Genomic DNA, 16999 nt, shown 5'->3' with positions numbered 1-16999 from the left:
AGAAAAAATTTATAGTAACTCTTTAGACTTTTAAAGTAATATTCTTTTTGATCTGAATTATTCAAGTGATTATTCATTAGGTAGATATTCCTAATTTACAACCTCAGAAATTTAATTTTTGGGTCAGAAAATGACTTACAGATATTTGTTTCTGAACATTAGTAATGACTATTTCGAGTGCTGCAGCTATAAATATGCATAAGTGTCCAGATCATCTTTGATTATTACTTTGTGATGACTTGGGCGTAGATTGTAATGAAAGATATTAATTCAGTAATATTTTGTTTCAGACTCAACCAACTCTGGAGACAACATGTATACTTTAATGAATGCAGTACCTCCTGGACCTAACAGGCCTAATGTAACTATGCATTTTTAAAAATTTTTGGAATGTATTTGAAGACTCAAACATTCCTTTTCCTTGATACTGTTTAAGCTTTATATTTTATTATCCAGGATCTTACTGGATATCAAAAAATCAAATTCTATGTTCTGGGCTGGAAAAAAACATAATATATAACATACATAACAAGAGATTTCATACCAATATAATGTAAATGTAAAACAGAACTTAATTATAAAATGTTGATATGTAGCCTTATTTTATCTCGAATACCTAATAATTAATATTGACTATTTGAAAGTGACAGTTAATGTATAATCATATGTTCACCTTTTTTCACACATCACTAATTTCTTCAGGTGGTTGTTTTTATTTTCCTGATAAACTTGAAACTAAATTAGGAAGTTGAATATGCCTGTTTTTCTTTAAATTTTGAAATCTGGAGTTTAAATATAGAACTGAAGCAGTTCTACAGAAAGAATTTGAGTGTACTTAATAAAGCATAGGTCATGATTTTTCCATGAATGCGTACAGAAAAATGATATCTATAAGACTACATATTTTAAAAATATATAAGAAAATACAGTTAATACATATATATATGAATAAAAGGTAGCTCAAATTAAAGAAAAATCAAAACACATATAAAGAATTTCCAAAAGTATACCAAAAACTGGGGATGAAATATTATAATTGTGCTTCCTAGCAGTGAGGACAGCAAAGGGAAACTTTAAATTGTCCAGTATGTTATGGTACTTGAAATATGGTTAGTCCAAACTGAGATGTGCTGCAGGTATGAAACACACCCTGGATTTTGAGGACTTAATATGAAAACATATATAAAATAGCTCATTAAAATTTTATACTATTTTGATTGATAATTTTGATTATATAAGTAAATAAAATTATTAAAATTAACTTCACCTGTTTCATTTTACTTTTTAAACATGGCTGCTAATAAATCTAAATTTATTTACGTACTTCACATTTGAACCTTACATATTATTTCTGTTAAGCAGCACTGCCTTCAGTTACCAGTATTCCCTTTGTATAATCAAATAAATTATTTTTCAGGAAAAAGAAACAATTTTCTGTCAGTAATGTCTAAAAGGTGTTTTCACAGAGATTTTAAAGAACACTGAATATGATCATGAACAATGTTCATTTTAGAAATGCAGCACAAATGTAGAAAAGCTCTTCATACTGCAATTTCATATCTTAAAACTTGATATTTGAAAGGGAGGGAATAAGGGAGGAAACCAGGAGCATATGGTACTGAAGACATTTCTGCAGACAGCTAAACTGATATCATCCAAGTGTGTTCCATTCTGGTTCTCTTACTTGTTACAAAGATAAGAGATTCAAGAGAAGCAGAAGCTGAATATGTCACTCTTCCAAATGTCATTCATTTCAGCCAGAGGTAGTCAAAGCAAATGCCTGCTGAGGGCTAGGACGGCAGTATTATGTGCTTCAAGTATAATACCTACAGTCTTAGTGTTGGTTAAAGCACAGTGGGGGCCGGATAAAAGGACCAAACCAAGGAGGTTCACAGGCTGTTGGCCTCACCGGCACCAGTTTCTCAGCCCAGATCTAAATTATGCTTTTGAAAAAACCTGAAAAACAACAGTAAGTTCAAAGTTAATTTCTTTGACCTCTCATTAGAGGGATGCATATTCCAAGTTGTTTACTGAAAAAAAAACACCAAAAAACAAATCCATCCATGTGTTTTAGGCAACAAAATTTTAGGCAACAGAATTGGCATTATCCTGTGAAAATGTATAAGCATGTGGTTTGTGTGAGCACGGTGATGGAAAGCTATCTTCTTTCCACACAGAGTCGGTGGCATACAGGGTGTCCACTCAGGGCAATCTTCCCCCAAAGCCTACATGATTAGTAACAACCACAATCCCATCTATACACATACATACATGCAACACATTCAGTATTCTGCACCATACAACATGGAAGAAATGATTTGGGCATGGGAAATTTTAAGAATAAGTGTTTTCAGTAATCTATCTTAACTGTAAACATAAGGTAATTATAGATAACCTGTCTTCAAACTGAGGTCTGAGTTTCCTTAGAAGTATTCCAGGCAGTTGAGGGAGAGACTAAGCGGGCAGGTCATGGGCTCTCCACCACCAACTCTACCACAGCACATCTCTTTACATCTGTGTTGTACTAGGCTTCTAATGTAAGGTTTCACTTGAAAATGAAGTATCACTACTTTAAAAAATGTTAAATATAACTGCTATTGAATGCCTAATTGTGATTGAACTGACATAGTTGAGACTGCCAAGAAGACTTAGCTATATTCAGCTATCCCCAAGGAGCTAAATGTATTTAACCTGCAAGATGAAATTATTTATCATGTCCATTTGAACAAAGATAGATTGTCTGCTAAGAAAAATGTTAATGTTGGCATATAATGTTCAGTTATTCCCTTTAGCAGCTTCTTAAGAATTACCTCTGGTTTATAATAGCAACATTTGTCAGTAGCATAGAATACTTATCTTCTCATTTGCACTGGAATATATGTGCTTTCTGGTTAAGGATATCTGAAGAAAAATATGGATATGAATGAGGATTAGCCTGAAGATCTAGAACATAGAGAAGATGGAATGTGGGAAGTAGCAGTCCAGCTAGAGAATCTAGAAGGCTGGGAAAAAATCTAGGAAAATAATCTACAAATTTGGAAATGAAAATAAGTTATAGAAGTGTTTTACAGTGTTAAAGATAGGTATTGTGACATTGAGATGAACAATTGTTTTCAATGTGATCACAGTCATTTTCTCCATCTTTTAAATAGTTTCCAATGGGCCCTGGGTCAGATGGTCCCATGGGTGGATTAGGAGGAATGGAGTCACATCACATGAATGGCTCTTTAGGTAAGGATATTAAATCTGATGTTCAGAAATGAATTCAAAACAAAACCTTAATTCTACATAGTGAATATCATGATTTGCAAAGTTCTTCTTTGTATAGGAACTCATTTTGAAGTGCTTCAGCTTTTATCTACAACTGATAGTTTAATCCATAGGATATTCGCTATGATGGCTAGAGACTACTTGGAAAATCAGATATGTGAGAATTGTTCTAACCTAGCTATATTCACAGGTATTTACTTTAACTTATCAAAATCTGAGTGTTTATGATAAAAGGAGACACTGCTGCTTTGGGCACCTAGAGGACCATGGTATCCTCACAGTGAAACCCACTGTCTCCAAAGGTCTGTAGACACAGTCTCAGAGGAACTTCAGTCCTCTGCAAGAATTTCTTGATTTTGTTTTTGCATTTTAATGTTTGTCTCTTTTTAAAAAGTAAAATTGGTAATCATATTCTGGATAATCTGAATGATTCTCTTAAGAGAGAACACTGCCCACATTGTCTGTGTTTGTGATAAAGCTGATTTCAAATAGTGCAAATAATGGTTGTAAACATACTTCATAAATGATGTTTTCTTACTAAATGAAGCCAAATATCTGCAAGGTGAACAAAAAGTTTCACAACAGTGAGAAACAGAGACAAGTGGTACAAAATTGACCTGGTCACACAGCATACTGTATATGTAGGCAGGCCAAATGCAAAACCAAAACAAGAGAAAAAAGACATTTATTTTATGTTTGTATGTTTATCATCATCATATATCATAAACTATTTTAAAAGTTGACAGTGGGGTTGGAGGTTTATGATAATTTTTTTCTTTTGAAAAAGAACCATCTTTTACTTACGTTGGCGAAACTATGCCATGAGTAACTCAGGTTATACACGGATTTCACAACCCCACCCTAGGTCAGGAAATACCATCCTCTGATACTTCGAAAAGCTATGTAACTTCAATCATCAAAAATTATTTACAACACTTTGAATGACTTTTTTTTTTTGATAGACTTTTGTGCTTTTAAGGATCCATGCTTGTTTTGCCTAGTTTTCAAAATGTTAATTTGCACTGTCCAGTTATGGTAGTTACTAGTCATGTGTGACTACTTAATTCTAAATCAAATTAAATGTAAAATTCAGTTCTTCAGTTGCACTGCCACACATCAAGTACATATAGTCACACGAGCTAATGGCTATTGTAACAGACAGCACAAGGAAACATTTCCAGCATCACACTAAGTTCTACTGGGGATAGCACCATTCTAGACTTTTACTTTCTAATTTATTGCAAAATAATTTACTTTCCAATCTTTTAATTTGTAAACTCATTCACAAAAAGATGGCATTTGGTCACGGTGAGAAGATTCTCAGTTATATTACTCACTAGAACAGAATTTGCAAAATAGTTTCACATATACTTGTCATCTATAATGAATATTGTTGCATATATTTATAGATACATAATTGCATATATACATTCAGTATTTAACATTATGCCTATTTATAAACTAATGTTAATAAGCCTTTATTTGTGACTGTCTGCTGAATGCTGTACTATTAAAATATTATAATATTTTTATGCCAGGAAAATTATTTAAATAGTTAAAAATAAAGCTAAAATTGTGGCGAGGATATGATTATTTTTCTTTGTTACCTAAGTTATGATTCAATTTCTTAAGTAAGAAATTAGTATTGATTGTCCATTTCTCCTAAGAATTAAAATAAAACCACAATGTTACACTTTGAAGACATTTTTACTTTTGATGGATTGCCATGAATATTTGTTGCTGCCAAAATTTTCTTAAAAATATTATACTTTGACTTTGGTTATTATAGTAAAACATGGTTCATAATCTTGTCAGGTATTGTTGCAAATGCCTGTTTTGTACTTTATCAGATGTACAGAAGCATCGTTTCAGAAAATAGAGATCTCTCTCTCTCTCTTGCTCTCTGTTTACATATCTATAAATATATACATACACATGTGTATTAGTGTACACATTTTAAAATTTTGAATTGAGTAGGATATATATGTCTACTGTTTCACTTACAGGAATTTATGATAGCAATAGTTTTTTATTCTGCCATTACCAAAAAAAGTAGATGATTGGGAAGGAAAGGTACAACTCTTCCTTGCATCTGCCATCAAATGATGACTTACTTACCACACAGTATAAGAGAAAAGTAATTTTTTGAGACTCAAAACTCCAGGAGATATACACTGCAAAATACATACAGTGTACTGCATTACTACATTTGTTTATTTTAAAGGAGTATTTAATTTACAGATAGAATCATTACCTAATAAAGACTTTCTTTCCATATTTTGTTTTAGGCTCAGGAGATATGGACAGTATTTCCAAGGTGAGTATTATGTATTGTGTATTGTTTTTTATCTGTGTTTTATTCCACAAAGAACTCTTATAAAGATTGAGAATAACATTATGAATTTTGTTCTTAAAGAGTTTGAAAGTAGAAGGCCAGATATAATTAAGTAGAAGTTTAAAATATTAATGCATATAAGCTGTGGGAAAGGGTAAAATTAGTCTTTTAAGAATATTTCAAAGCATGCTAGGATTCATTTACAGGATGTGATATACATGATTAATTGATACCCAAGCAAATAATAATCAGTTTAATCACATTATGATGTTATGCATTTGTAAAGCAAACTGACATACTTTAGATAATCTTTTGAAAATGTAAAGAAATCTAGAGCAACATGAAAAGAGGTAAATTTGAAAAAGTGGTTATTATATGTTGTAAGGGCATTGCATTTATACATCTCATTTGTCTTCCAAACTCTTATCAGGCAATGCTGATGTCCTCAATCATTATTATAGTTCCACAAAATAGAGTAAGAAAGTCATTAGAGGAAAATTATATTAATAGAAGTAGGAAAGTGACCCTTCCAATAGCACATGTCTGTTTTTCCTCTGTCAGTCGTTTGAGTATCTAAAATTAATCCTTTGCTAAGATGCCGTATATTTTTTGAAGAATACCTAAATACTTTTTAGGTCATGATGAATTTTAAAATACTTCTCTGTGGGTCAAAAGTATATTTAGAGGGCTTCCCTGGTGGCGCAGTGGTTGGGAGTCCGCCTGCCGATGCGGGGGACGCGGGTTCGTGCCCCGGTCCGGGAGGATCCCGCGTGCCGCGGAGCGGCTGGGCCCGTGGGCCGTGGCCGCTGGGCCTGCGCGTCCGGGGCCTGTGCTCCGCAACGGGAGAGGCCGCAGCGGTGAGAGGCCCGCGTATCGCAAAAAAAAAAAAAAAAAAGTATATTTAGAATGGCTGATAAGAACTAATTATTAACTACCACTAGAAGTCTGCTTTATATCAGTAAATACAGAAATTCATTAAAGGATGACTTCATTTTTAATTCTACTTTGAATTTGTATTCATGTATAATAAAGTAAAATTCCTGATGCCAAGAAAAATAAAATGAAATTGAGTTATAGAAACTTATAAATTAAGACTTCAAGCTTAAAAAAAAAAAAAAAGAGCGTTTAATTGGCATTCTGACATTGTATCTGCATCGCTTGGCTGCATGGCCTAGGAACTTCATGCACTTTGGATGTCTGTGTTTAGAAACAATCAGGAAGATCTTTTTCTTTTCTAAAAATAGATATATACAAACGGCACCATCTTACCTCTGTGAGAAATAGTATTAGGTAAGCCTTCAAAAACCTTGTTTTCAAAATAAGATTCATTGTATAATACCGTTAGAGCCTTCTTTCTGGGAAGCACCTTTACAATCCAGATGACCGTGATTGTATTGGCTGTCTTAGGTATCTTAACAATTGATGTTGGCTGAATTGTGCTTTGTGGTCACAGTAAAATGTCTGAAGTTATATTTGAGAAACATATTCTAACGTCTAAAGATAATTCTTCATTACACAAAGGCGGGAACATCCAGATTGCTTAAGGCCGTCTTCGTGAAGTTTCCACTGACATAACCTTGTACACTACATAGATGTAAATGAAATTCTATATGGGAATGTACTTTGTAATTTATAAAGCACTTTAAAAAATTTTAAGGGCCATAATGACAAATGAAATACCATCTTCTAATCTGCCCTCATATCAGATCTATTGCTATTCCTTCTATGCTTATTTTCCCATTCCTATAGCCAGAAGCAAGTTTTTCCACCACACTGTGCCTGCTGCTGATAACATTCTCTTGCCTAGTGATTACTGTTTATTCTTTAAGAATTAATTGACCACCCATTGTGTACTTTTATGTACTGAGTATTGCCTTGTGCACTATGGGGAAATACAAAAGACTTCTTTAAATACAAACATAATCTTTGCCCTCAAATGGTTTGTACTTTGGCAGGAATTCCTTCATTCAGTAAACATTAATGTGCCAAGGCATTATTCTGGGCTATGAAATTCCAAAGACAAACAAGATATGGTCTCTGCCCTCAAGAGGCTCAGTATAACTAAGGAGACCAAACAAATACAATAGGGAAAAACTTTACAAAGGAAAGTTCAAGTACATTTCAATTGACATAAGAATTATGCCCAAGGGAATTCCCCAGCTGTCCAGTGGTTAAGACTCTGCGCTTCTACTGCAAGGGGTACAGGTACGATCCCTAGTCAGGGAAATAAGATCCTCCCGCATGCCGCACATAACAGCCAAAATAAATAAGTAAAAATAAAGAAAAAAAATTTTTTTAAAACAATTATGCCCAAGTAATAAACTTGCCACTTAACAATGTACTAGAAATGACTGGTTGCATCCACCTTCAAATGGGCTCCTAAGCATCTCATTTCTGCCCTGCCCCCGCTCCTCTTTCCTTGGCTCCAGGCTCTAACCAGGCTGTCTGGGTGATGGTACCACTATTGTCTGTCCCATCTCCACTTGTCTGTCACTTTATCTCTAATCAGCAGCATCAAACGTATTCTACACCCCCCTCCCAATTATTTTTTCCCTACGTCTTTAGACTTACAGCTGAATTTTTCATCCTTTTACTCCAAGCTATGCAAGTTGTCACTAACTTTGTTTTCCCCACCTTCTTCCTTTTCCACCACATGTCCGGCCATCTCAAGAAGCTCTCTTCTCCCTTTTCTCTTATTTCCTGGGCTCATTCCTTTTCATCCTTTTCTTTTTCTAGTCATTCTTGTTTGTGAATCAGAAGATGATCTTAACCACTTCTGCTTAGCAATTGTGTTCAAAATTGCTCTTGGGTCTCTAGCTGCATCTTCCTAATTCTCCAGTTAAACCTGTATTTTGTCAAGCATCAGTATTACATTTTTAAAATTTCTTACTCCATTTTAAGAAGTTGTTTGTCCAACCTATGCCCTTTTTGTGCATTATATTCTTGCCTTGTTGATGAAATCTACTGGAGACACTGCACACAAACATAGCTACAGTTAAATGCAGCATACACACAGTTCATTGGCACCCACCGTCATAACCTGCTCTGGGCTGGTGTTTGGAACCACTGTCTTAACTGTTCCTCACATACCAATACTGAGTATATCTTTAGCTATATCTTCACCATGTCACCCAGGGACCGGGGACAGCACAATTTCCTTAAGACTCCTCCTTGAGCAACTTTTGTTGTTTTCACAACATTTTGCAGAGATGACCTCAGATTTTTTCAAGATGTTCTGTCATTTCATGATTTTCAAATATACCCAGTGAGCTAGATAGGAACAGGTTTCAGATATCTGATACTAGCTCAGTTTTGTGTGTTGATGTGTCCTTTTAACCTGCCTCTCAATGTTCTCATATACACCACCACCACTGCCCCCTAAAAAAGTTTAATGCTGAGCCACCATGCTATGAAAAGATTGCACAGAAAACAGAAACACCATGAAGTGTTTTATACATATTTAAATATTACTGTAATGTTGCTTTCAAACTTCAAATATTTTTAAATCAACACTTTGAGTCAGGAATCAATTTGAAGGTAGCCAAACTTTCAGAATTGCAAATTAAGAAATGATACCACTTCTATGTGGAGTTTAAAAAAAGGATACAAATGAACTTATCTACAAAACAAAAATAGAGTCACAGATGTGGAAAACAAACTTATAGTTACCTGTGGTAAGGGGCAGGGGATAAATTGGGAGATTGGGATTGACATATACACACTACTATATATAAAAGAGACAACTAATAAGGACCTACTGTATCACACAGGGAATTCTATTCAATACTCTGTAATGGCCCATATGGAGAAAGAACCTAAAAAAGAGTAGATATATGTATATGTATAACTGACACACTTTGCTATACACCTGAAACTAACACAACATTGTAAATCAACTATACTACAATAAAACTTTTTTTCAAAAATTAAAAAAGAAATGATACATGGCAAAAGTGCAGCAGAGTCTGGGAGCACCCCAGTTTAGTCAGAGATATGACGCTCCTCTCAGGGCACCTCACGTACTTAAGGCTAGGAGTGTGACTGTTACGCAAGGATGGACAGGGCTCATTTCATATATCTGTTTGAATATGTAAAAGTATGCAGCTTCCAAATACATGCTCAAATACCCCTGTATAAGTATGTTAGATGATTTTTTATTCCAAGATTGCCAGTTTCTCCATTATGTGTGAAATGACAAATCTGCCTTCACCAAAGACTTCTAGATTTGGGGTAAATCTTATAGTGTTTTTATAAATTTGCCCTTTTTTGAGCTAAGTAAGTATTATCATTCCTACTTTCAAGACACAGTTGATTAATAACTTTATTCATGAGTTGTAGCTTAGTTACCTATAGCTTAGTTAATTACATTTCAATTTTACTTAATTTTTTTTCCAGGAAATCAGGTTATCCATGTGCATTTCAAAGTCCAGTTACTTTATACTTGGGAAACTAACATTTTCAGAGAAAAAAAATTTTTCCAAAAAAAAAAAAAAAACATAGAATCCTCTTTATGCCATTAAGCTGTGGTTCCCCAGCTCTTGGGGTTCGCTGGCAAATGGAGCTCCTACGGACTTCAGAGGATCCCTGTTCTCAGATCCTCCCTGTGGGGTGCACAGCAGGACAAGATACAAGCTCTATTTCTACCAGCTCATCTACCTGTCTCTGCTTTACAGTTTAAGCATATTTTTAAATAGCACGTATTCTTCTGGGGATAACCCATTCATGACATTTTCATGTTTATTGCCTAACTTGGTTTTAGTTTAGTCAAAATCCTCAGAGCAATTTTGTTTAAAAAATCTAAAAAGTTATTCAAAAACAAAATATAAAATGGCAACGACTCAGGAAAAAACTCTAAAACCTGGCTTACATTTGAAATAACAAGTAAAAGTTTTTAACCTTGAAGTTTATTTTTTCAAGAATCCCTTAGTCACAGTTGCAATCCTGTGTGAGCATGCTTTACACGCTGCTGCCATTCTGTATTCCCTATCGACGTGGAGTATCAGATGACCTCACGTGGCTAAAATCGCACAGCAAAAACAAGACTAGCGAACCTAAATAGAATATAAAGCAGTATACTGTTAACTTTGTGTTTGATTAGATTGCTAATATCAGCCATTTTATCTTAAATGTTTCAAATAAATCTGCTCAGACAAATGATAGGAAAGGGTTCTAAATCACTCCACCTCTGAGCCTCCTTTTCCTGTACAAGTACATACTGAATTCTCAAGTCCTGAGGTATTTCTTTCTCTTGTTCTTAACTATGGTTAACCATTTTCCTTTTTCCCTTATGGTTCATATAAAAATAATGGTTAAAGTCGTGTTACTATGTAAACCACATGTAGAAGCAAAGGGAACTATTTATCAAAACAGTGACCTTTCGAGTTTGATTAGTAAAATCACCCAGGGAAGTTATTGTTCCATCCCGCCTGATCAGTGGGTAGACTGCACTCTTCTTCATGCCCCTCCTGGGAATGTTTCTTAAACTCTCCGGAAGTCTAGGAACTCTATGAACTGAGAGTGGGAAATGGAATAAATGATTCTGAGACTAAGACGAAGAGTTACAGTGAATTATTTGGGGTTTTCTGTTTTTTAATCTTCATTTGAGAAAGCATTAGTACTGGTCAAGGTGCAAAGAATGAACAGAATCCACAGTAGAGGTCTGAGATTGGAATTATAAGTCTGCTTTGTCCTTAGAGATGATGGTATAGATTCCATGTTTGAAACAGTACCATGTAAAAGGGAAATTTAAATCTTCAAAATGCTTTGTTTTCTAAATCTTGTTTACAGAATTCTCCCAATAATATGAGCCTGAGTAATCAGCCGGGCACTCCTAGGGATGATGGCGAAATGGGGGGAAATTTCTTAAATCCTTTTCAGAGTGAGAGTGTAAGTATTCCCTTGACTACGTTACTGTATCCAGATTTTATTTCTGAAGCTCTTCTTTAGAATAAATGCATAAAGCCATTATTACAACTGTTTATCTAGAGTTCAATAGGTTGATCTTTTAAAAGTTAGAAAACTAAGTGGAATTTCTTTGAAAGTATTAAAAAATAAACTTTCTACTCCGATTCTATGTACATAGTTACAAGGACAAAAATTTAATACTAATTTTACTTTAGAAAACATCCACCATAAAGGAACGTACTAGAAACAGGTTGCATATGTGATCGTTTTTTATAAATTTTTCACATTACTAAAATGTCTTTGATCACTGCAAAACCAGGTTTGTTCTCAGTGCTGTCCTGAAAGCTCTGAAAATTGTCTCTAAGATGTCTTTACATTATGCGCTAGACTTTCCTGTCTTGTATGTTAACGAGTTATTTACATTTAACCCGAACTGGATATCCACGTCGTTTTCTGTGTGACTATAGTGTTAAGCAAAGGCAATATCATCTCATGTCTCCACAGAAGTAGACAGGAGCAAATGGAGAAGCGATAAAATTCATTCCTTCATTTAACAGTCACTGAGCACTGACTACAGGCCAAAGCAATGTGCTAGGCACTGGAAAGACCAAAAGGACAGCATGGTATCTTTTCTCAAGGACTTATTGCATTATACAATAATTCATTAACTAATATTTCACATAAGAAGCATCTATAGAATTTTTTAAAATACAATTTCCCAGAACCCCCCCTGGACCCAGCGAATCAGAATTTCCAGGAGTGGGGCCAGGCACCCTCCCATGTGAAAAAGCTTTGTCAGTGATGCTGATGAACATTCTCTGCTGAGAACTCCTAAACTGGAATAAAGGAGTTCAGAACCCAAACTAGTTTCATGTTCATAGAATCAGTGCCTCCAATATATGTACTGCCATCATTAAAATAATGGAGCATCTACCAAACTATAAACAGAATCAGAAGAGAAAAGTACCTTCATTTTGCCCAGACCTTTACCAGAGGTGATGCCATCAGAATTTGAAGCGGTGGCTAGTAACATACCTACTTTTGTGCAGAATGGCTGTTTCCCAAAATGGAACCCAAGATTGAGTGTTCTGTGGTTTCCTTTACTTCTTGGTGTTGACCTAGCACCTCGGCATGGGACAAGACTTCCCTTGTTTTTAGACTTTAATTTCTGTTAAAACTAGAAATAATATGATGATCTTTAGTTTATCTGTTTTATTTGCAGGATATTTATGATTAGTGAGAACCAAGAAGGTATACATAAAAACTCATATTTAAAGAAATCAAAAGATTAGCCTGTCAATGATGAGGAAATAGAAAAATGTGAGGAACTATATAGTTTTTCATAATGCTTAGGATTATGGGATTTCTTAGAGCCCGGTTCTTTCACTAGTTTGCTTCAAGACTATGGACAAATTAGTTAATTTTAATTAATTAGTGTTCACTTTATCTGATTAGAGACATTAATTTCATTTTATGCTAATTCTTCCAGTAATGGTATAATTCAGTGAGGTATATGATAATTAATTCAGTTCAATTCAACATGTATTGAGCCTGCACTATGCAAAGCACTAGGTTAAGTACAAAATATTCTGAAACGAACATAACACATCCCTAACCTCAAAGAATGCAATCTGAGGGGAAGAACATGTTTACACAAATAATTAAACCATATGTCAGATTAATAAGTGCTACAATAGACATAAACCAGGTGTTTTAAAAGCACCAAGGAAAGTATTAATTTTGTATTGGAAAAGAAAACTTCTTTAAAAAGGTTCCATGTGACTTTAACTTTAGGGGCAGTGACGACAGGAACTCTCCCCCCCTTCCTTCCCAGATTTGTTGTGGGCGACTGCCGCCTTGTTTGCCAGAGAGGGGAGCTGCTTCAGAGTTGGCATCAGAAAGCTCTTCACGGGGATCAGAGAATCAGATAGAACAGGACTTAAAAAACTACTTTGTGCAGAATAAACACCAGCCTCATCCTTTAACCCCAAGTGGCTTATGCACATGCTGGATAGCAGATCCCTCTGGGAATATGTGCGTAGCATGAACAGCCACTGGAGTAGGCCTTCCCCCAACCCTGACTCCTGACCCAGCCTCACTACGCTTGAAGCCAAGAAGCAGGTAAAACGCCAGACTGCTGTGCAGAGTTAGCAGAAAACAGAAGCTCCCTCCTGTCTCCCCCCCTCCCTCTCTCCTGTCCCCACTAGAAAAGTCCCCAAAAGAGAAATACTTGGATGGTGGTTGAGAAGCTGCACCACCACCTGGAGGGTAGTGCAGCCTTGGAAGCGGGTCCACACTGGGTGCGCTGTTCTGTCTGCCGGGTCAGGGGTCTACATGCTATTAGTGACACCCTGGTTATCTGTGGCTTCCTCTATCACATCCACACATTTTTGTTTGCACCTTTTTAAAAGATCAAGAAAAGAGAGCGGAGAGGAAGAAGACAAAAGAGATTCATTGCTGACAAATGTAGTAAGGCCTTAAAGAAGTAAATAGACTAGGTATCTCCACTAAGTTAGCTTTACTATCATCAAGGAAAACCAGGAGGTCCAAGAGGGAGGGGATATATGTATACATATAGTTGATTCACTTCACTGTACAGCATAAACTAACACAACACTGTAAAGCAATTATACTCCAATTAAAAATAAATAATTTTTAAAAAGAAAACATTTCCAGTGACTAAACATGCAAACTGAATTCTAGTGGTTTTTAATACACATAAGTCTGAAAAGCACAGATTTTTGAACAGTCTGCCTTTTGAGGGTTTGTCAGTCTTTATCCTGAAGTTTAACCACATAAGAGGCCTGGGAAGAGAGCAAACGTCTATTGACTGATTATCATGTACAGACACTATCCCAGTCACCTTACACATACTACTTAATGTTATCAATATAGAAACAGAAATGTCCAACCCAAAGGCAGAAACCTTGCAGTGCCAACACACTTTACACAAGAAAATAGGAATCAAAAAATGTTTCAACATTCAGACTCTTTTGAGGGGGGATCAAAAAGAAAAGCCTTTATTTCAACAAACAAAGATGCCCCCTAGTGTTCAAACTCTATAAAATGTTTGGCTTTAAAAACATAATACAAAAAGGCTTAATTCAAAGAATAGTGCTTCGTGCCTCAAGTAAAGAAAGCAGTTAGTCTTATTTCTTGAATTAATTTAGCAGAATATTTTCACCATAGCATTGAACTATAATCAACTGAGCAAACATGCTATTAAAATCATGGTGTCAAATAGAAGTTATAAACAAGGTGGTAGATCATTTCCTATTACCCTTACTGCCTTTTTTCATTTTCTTCTATTGTAAAGAAATCACATATGCCCCAATTGTTTTTTACATAGTCACATACACACTAGATTTATTTCACTTTAGTGCAGCTCAGGTACCTGTAGTATTATCTCTTATTAAGAAAATAAAATATAGATGCTTAGAAATAGAAATGTAAGATCTGAAGTGTTCTTGAAGTGTATGAAGAGAAATGTAAGATCTGAAGTGTTCTTGAAGTGTGTGAACAGAAATGTATGCACATTGTTCGAAGATTTAATGGATATTTCTGATGGAGTCCATGGTACATGAACTGGGTATAATAAATTCTCTAGCTCATGTTTTACATGCTAAACCAAACACTGATGCAGTCAACAGCATTGTAAGGCCATTTTATCATTTGATCGAGGAGAACCAGACTCACAGAATAGTTTTGAATGCTGTGATATCAGGGCAACCTGATATCACAGCATTCTGACACAAACACTAGAATATGTCATGGCATATTGATGCAGCAGTACAACAGAAACATTGCAGTGTGGTCTCAGGACAATACACCATGAATATTTTATGTCTCTAAATATGATACCCCATTTAACACTTGCTCTTCTACTTCTAGAAACCTGTAAGCCACTTCTACTTGAATAGTAATCAATAGCAAAATTCCTTTTTGCTGGCATATTCTGTGAGTTTCCCTAGAAAGTTTGCAACTTCCCTCAACCTTAACTTAGTTGAAGTAGTTTCAATAAAGGCAGCAGCAGATGAGCAGTTTACAGCCTTAGCAGTGCAAATAGCCCATCGCTTATAAAGACAGTCACACACAAATACAATCTATTTTACTGTACCAAATACACTTAGGGCATCATTTTACAGTTACTGGTACTATTCAAAATTTAAATTTCATTAGATGCTTGCTAAGTTTTGAGCTGTACTGCTTGGAGATGGTGCTTCCATCCTTTCTGACTGAATCTGGCCCTGACTTTCTTGTTGTACCCTATTTTCCACTCAGTTTCCTCCCTGAATAAGCCTAACTCTCTTAACTTCCCAATGAATCTGTAACAAATTCTCATTTTACTGTAAGATTTGCTTAAGACATTTGAAATAACACAGGTTAAAAATCCTAACGATTGCCAGTGTTAAGAAATGGGAGCAACCAATAACCGTGCTTGGTAGCAGAGAATGCGCATATATACTTGTCTCTATATATGCATGCTTTTAATGGTGTATAATTAGAATGAAGGCTATAATATATTCTTAACTATATTCCCTAGTGTTACATTACATTTGAATGAACTGGAATAATCCTTGTGAAAAAAGGATTCAGGGATTTTTAAAATCTGATTATTCAGGATGTGCATCAAATGAGATGGTCTCTAGAATTAATTATGACTTATCCAGAAAATTTTTTTCCGACATATCCTTTGAAGTCCTTTTTAAAAAAGGAGACTTTAAAAAAGCTTTAAAGTCTTTCACTGTTTTTAGATTGGCACAATATACCCATTAAAATCTTTGTCTTTAAAATAATGGTTGATGATCTAGCTGCACTATTTAAAATTAAATACAGTTAAATGTTCAGTTCCTAAATTACACTAGCTACGTTTTAAGAGCTCAGCAGCCATGTGTGGGCGCTGTGCTGAACAGCGTGGAATAGAACATATCCATCATCACAGGAGGTTCTACTGGGCAGTACTGATTGGCTCACCGATCCTTACTATAAATAACAGTAGCCATAGAAAGCATAGATTAAATTTCCTATGCCCATTTTGCCATATTCTTATGTTTTCTACTTTCAATAAAACCTTAGTATCCATTTATCTTCTGGTTTAGTCTTGCCCCTAAAAGTCAAATGCCAAAATATGATTATTTTGTCAAAGGCTGTGGATAGGTCATGGCAGTGTGCTGTCATTATTTGTAGTGGAGACTTGCATGGAATCTCCTGATGAGATGGGGTAGATCCCCTCCCAGCTCAGGGCCGGGGTGGGCTCCACTTCACTGATCCTTCTCAATGATTGTTTGGGGGTTTGGGGTTTTGTTTAGCTTTGCTTTATCATTGCCACTATCAAGCATAAAAAGGGAGTTTTTCTATCAAACTGAATCCCCTTTTGCTTCTCTGGCGGTCTCCCCTTTATATCACCCTACTCACTGTAATCCAATGTGGAAGGTCAGTAACATATATAAATTAGCTTTCCTATACTGAGGAAATTTGAGGCTATTATGA

The 16999-nt window shown here is 35.3% G+C and overlaps 1 protein-coding gene across 10 annotated transcripts in view; it reads left to right on the top strand.

The window, feature by feature from the left end:
• Window positions 1-16999, top strand: part of SSBP2 (single stranded DNA binding protein 2) — a 309851-nt gene that overhangs the window by 285603 nt on the left and 7249 nt on the right. For 6 of the 10 annotated variants that reach the window (XM_059063305.2, XM_059063306.2, XM_067031243.1 and 3 more), the window contains 4 exons: window positions 291-361; window positions 3153-3231; window positions 5559-5587; window positions 11393-11491. In XM_059063305.2, coding sequence (XP_058919288.1) covers window positions 291-361; window positions 3153-3231; window positions 5559-5587; window positions 11393-11491 — 278 coding nt within the window. The remainder of the gene's footprint in view (window positions 1-290; window positions 362-3152; window positions 3232-5558; window positions 5588-11392; window positions 11492-16999) is intronic. The other 4 variants (XM_059063307.2, XM_067031245.1, XM_067031247.1 and 1 more) reach the window with 1 other exon arrangement.

The sequence above is a fragment of the Kogia breviceps genome, chromosome 4 (genome assembly GCF_026419965.1).
Source record: "Kogia breviceps isolate mKogBre1 chromosome 4, mKogBre1 haplotype 1, whole genome shotgun sequence".
Lineage (NCBI taxonomy): Eukaryota > Metazoa > Chordata > Mammalia > Artiodactyla > Physeteridae > Kogia > Kogia breviceps.
This window is presented reverse-complemented; position numbering and strand designations above follow the sequence as displayed.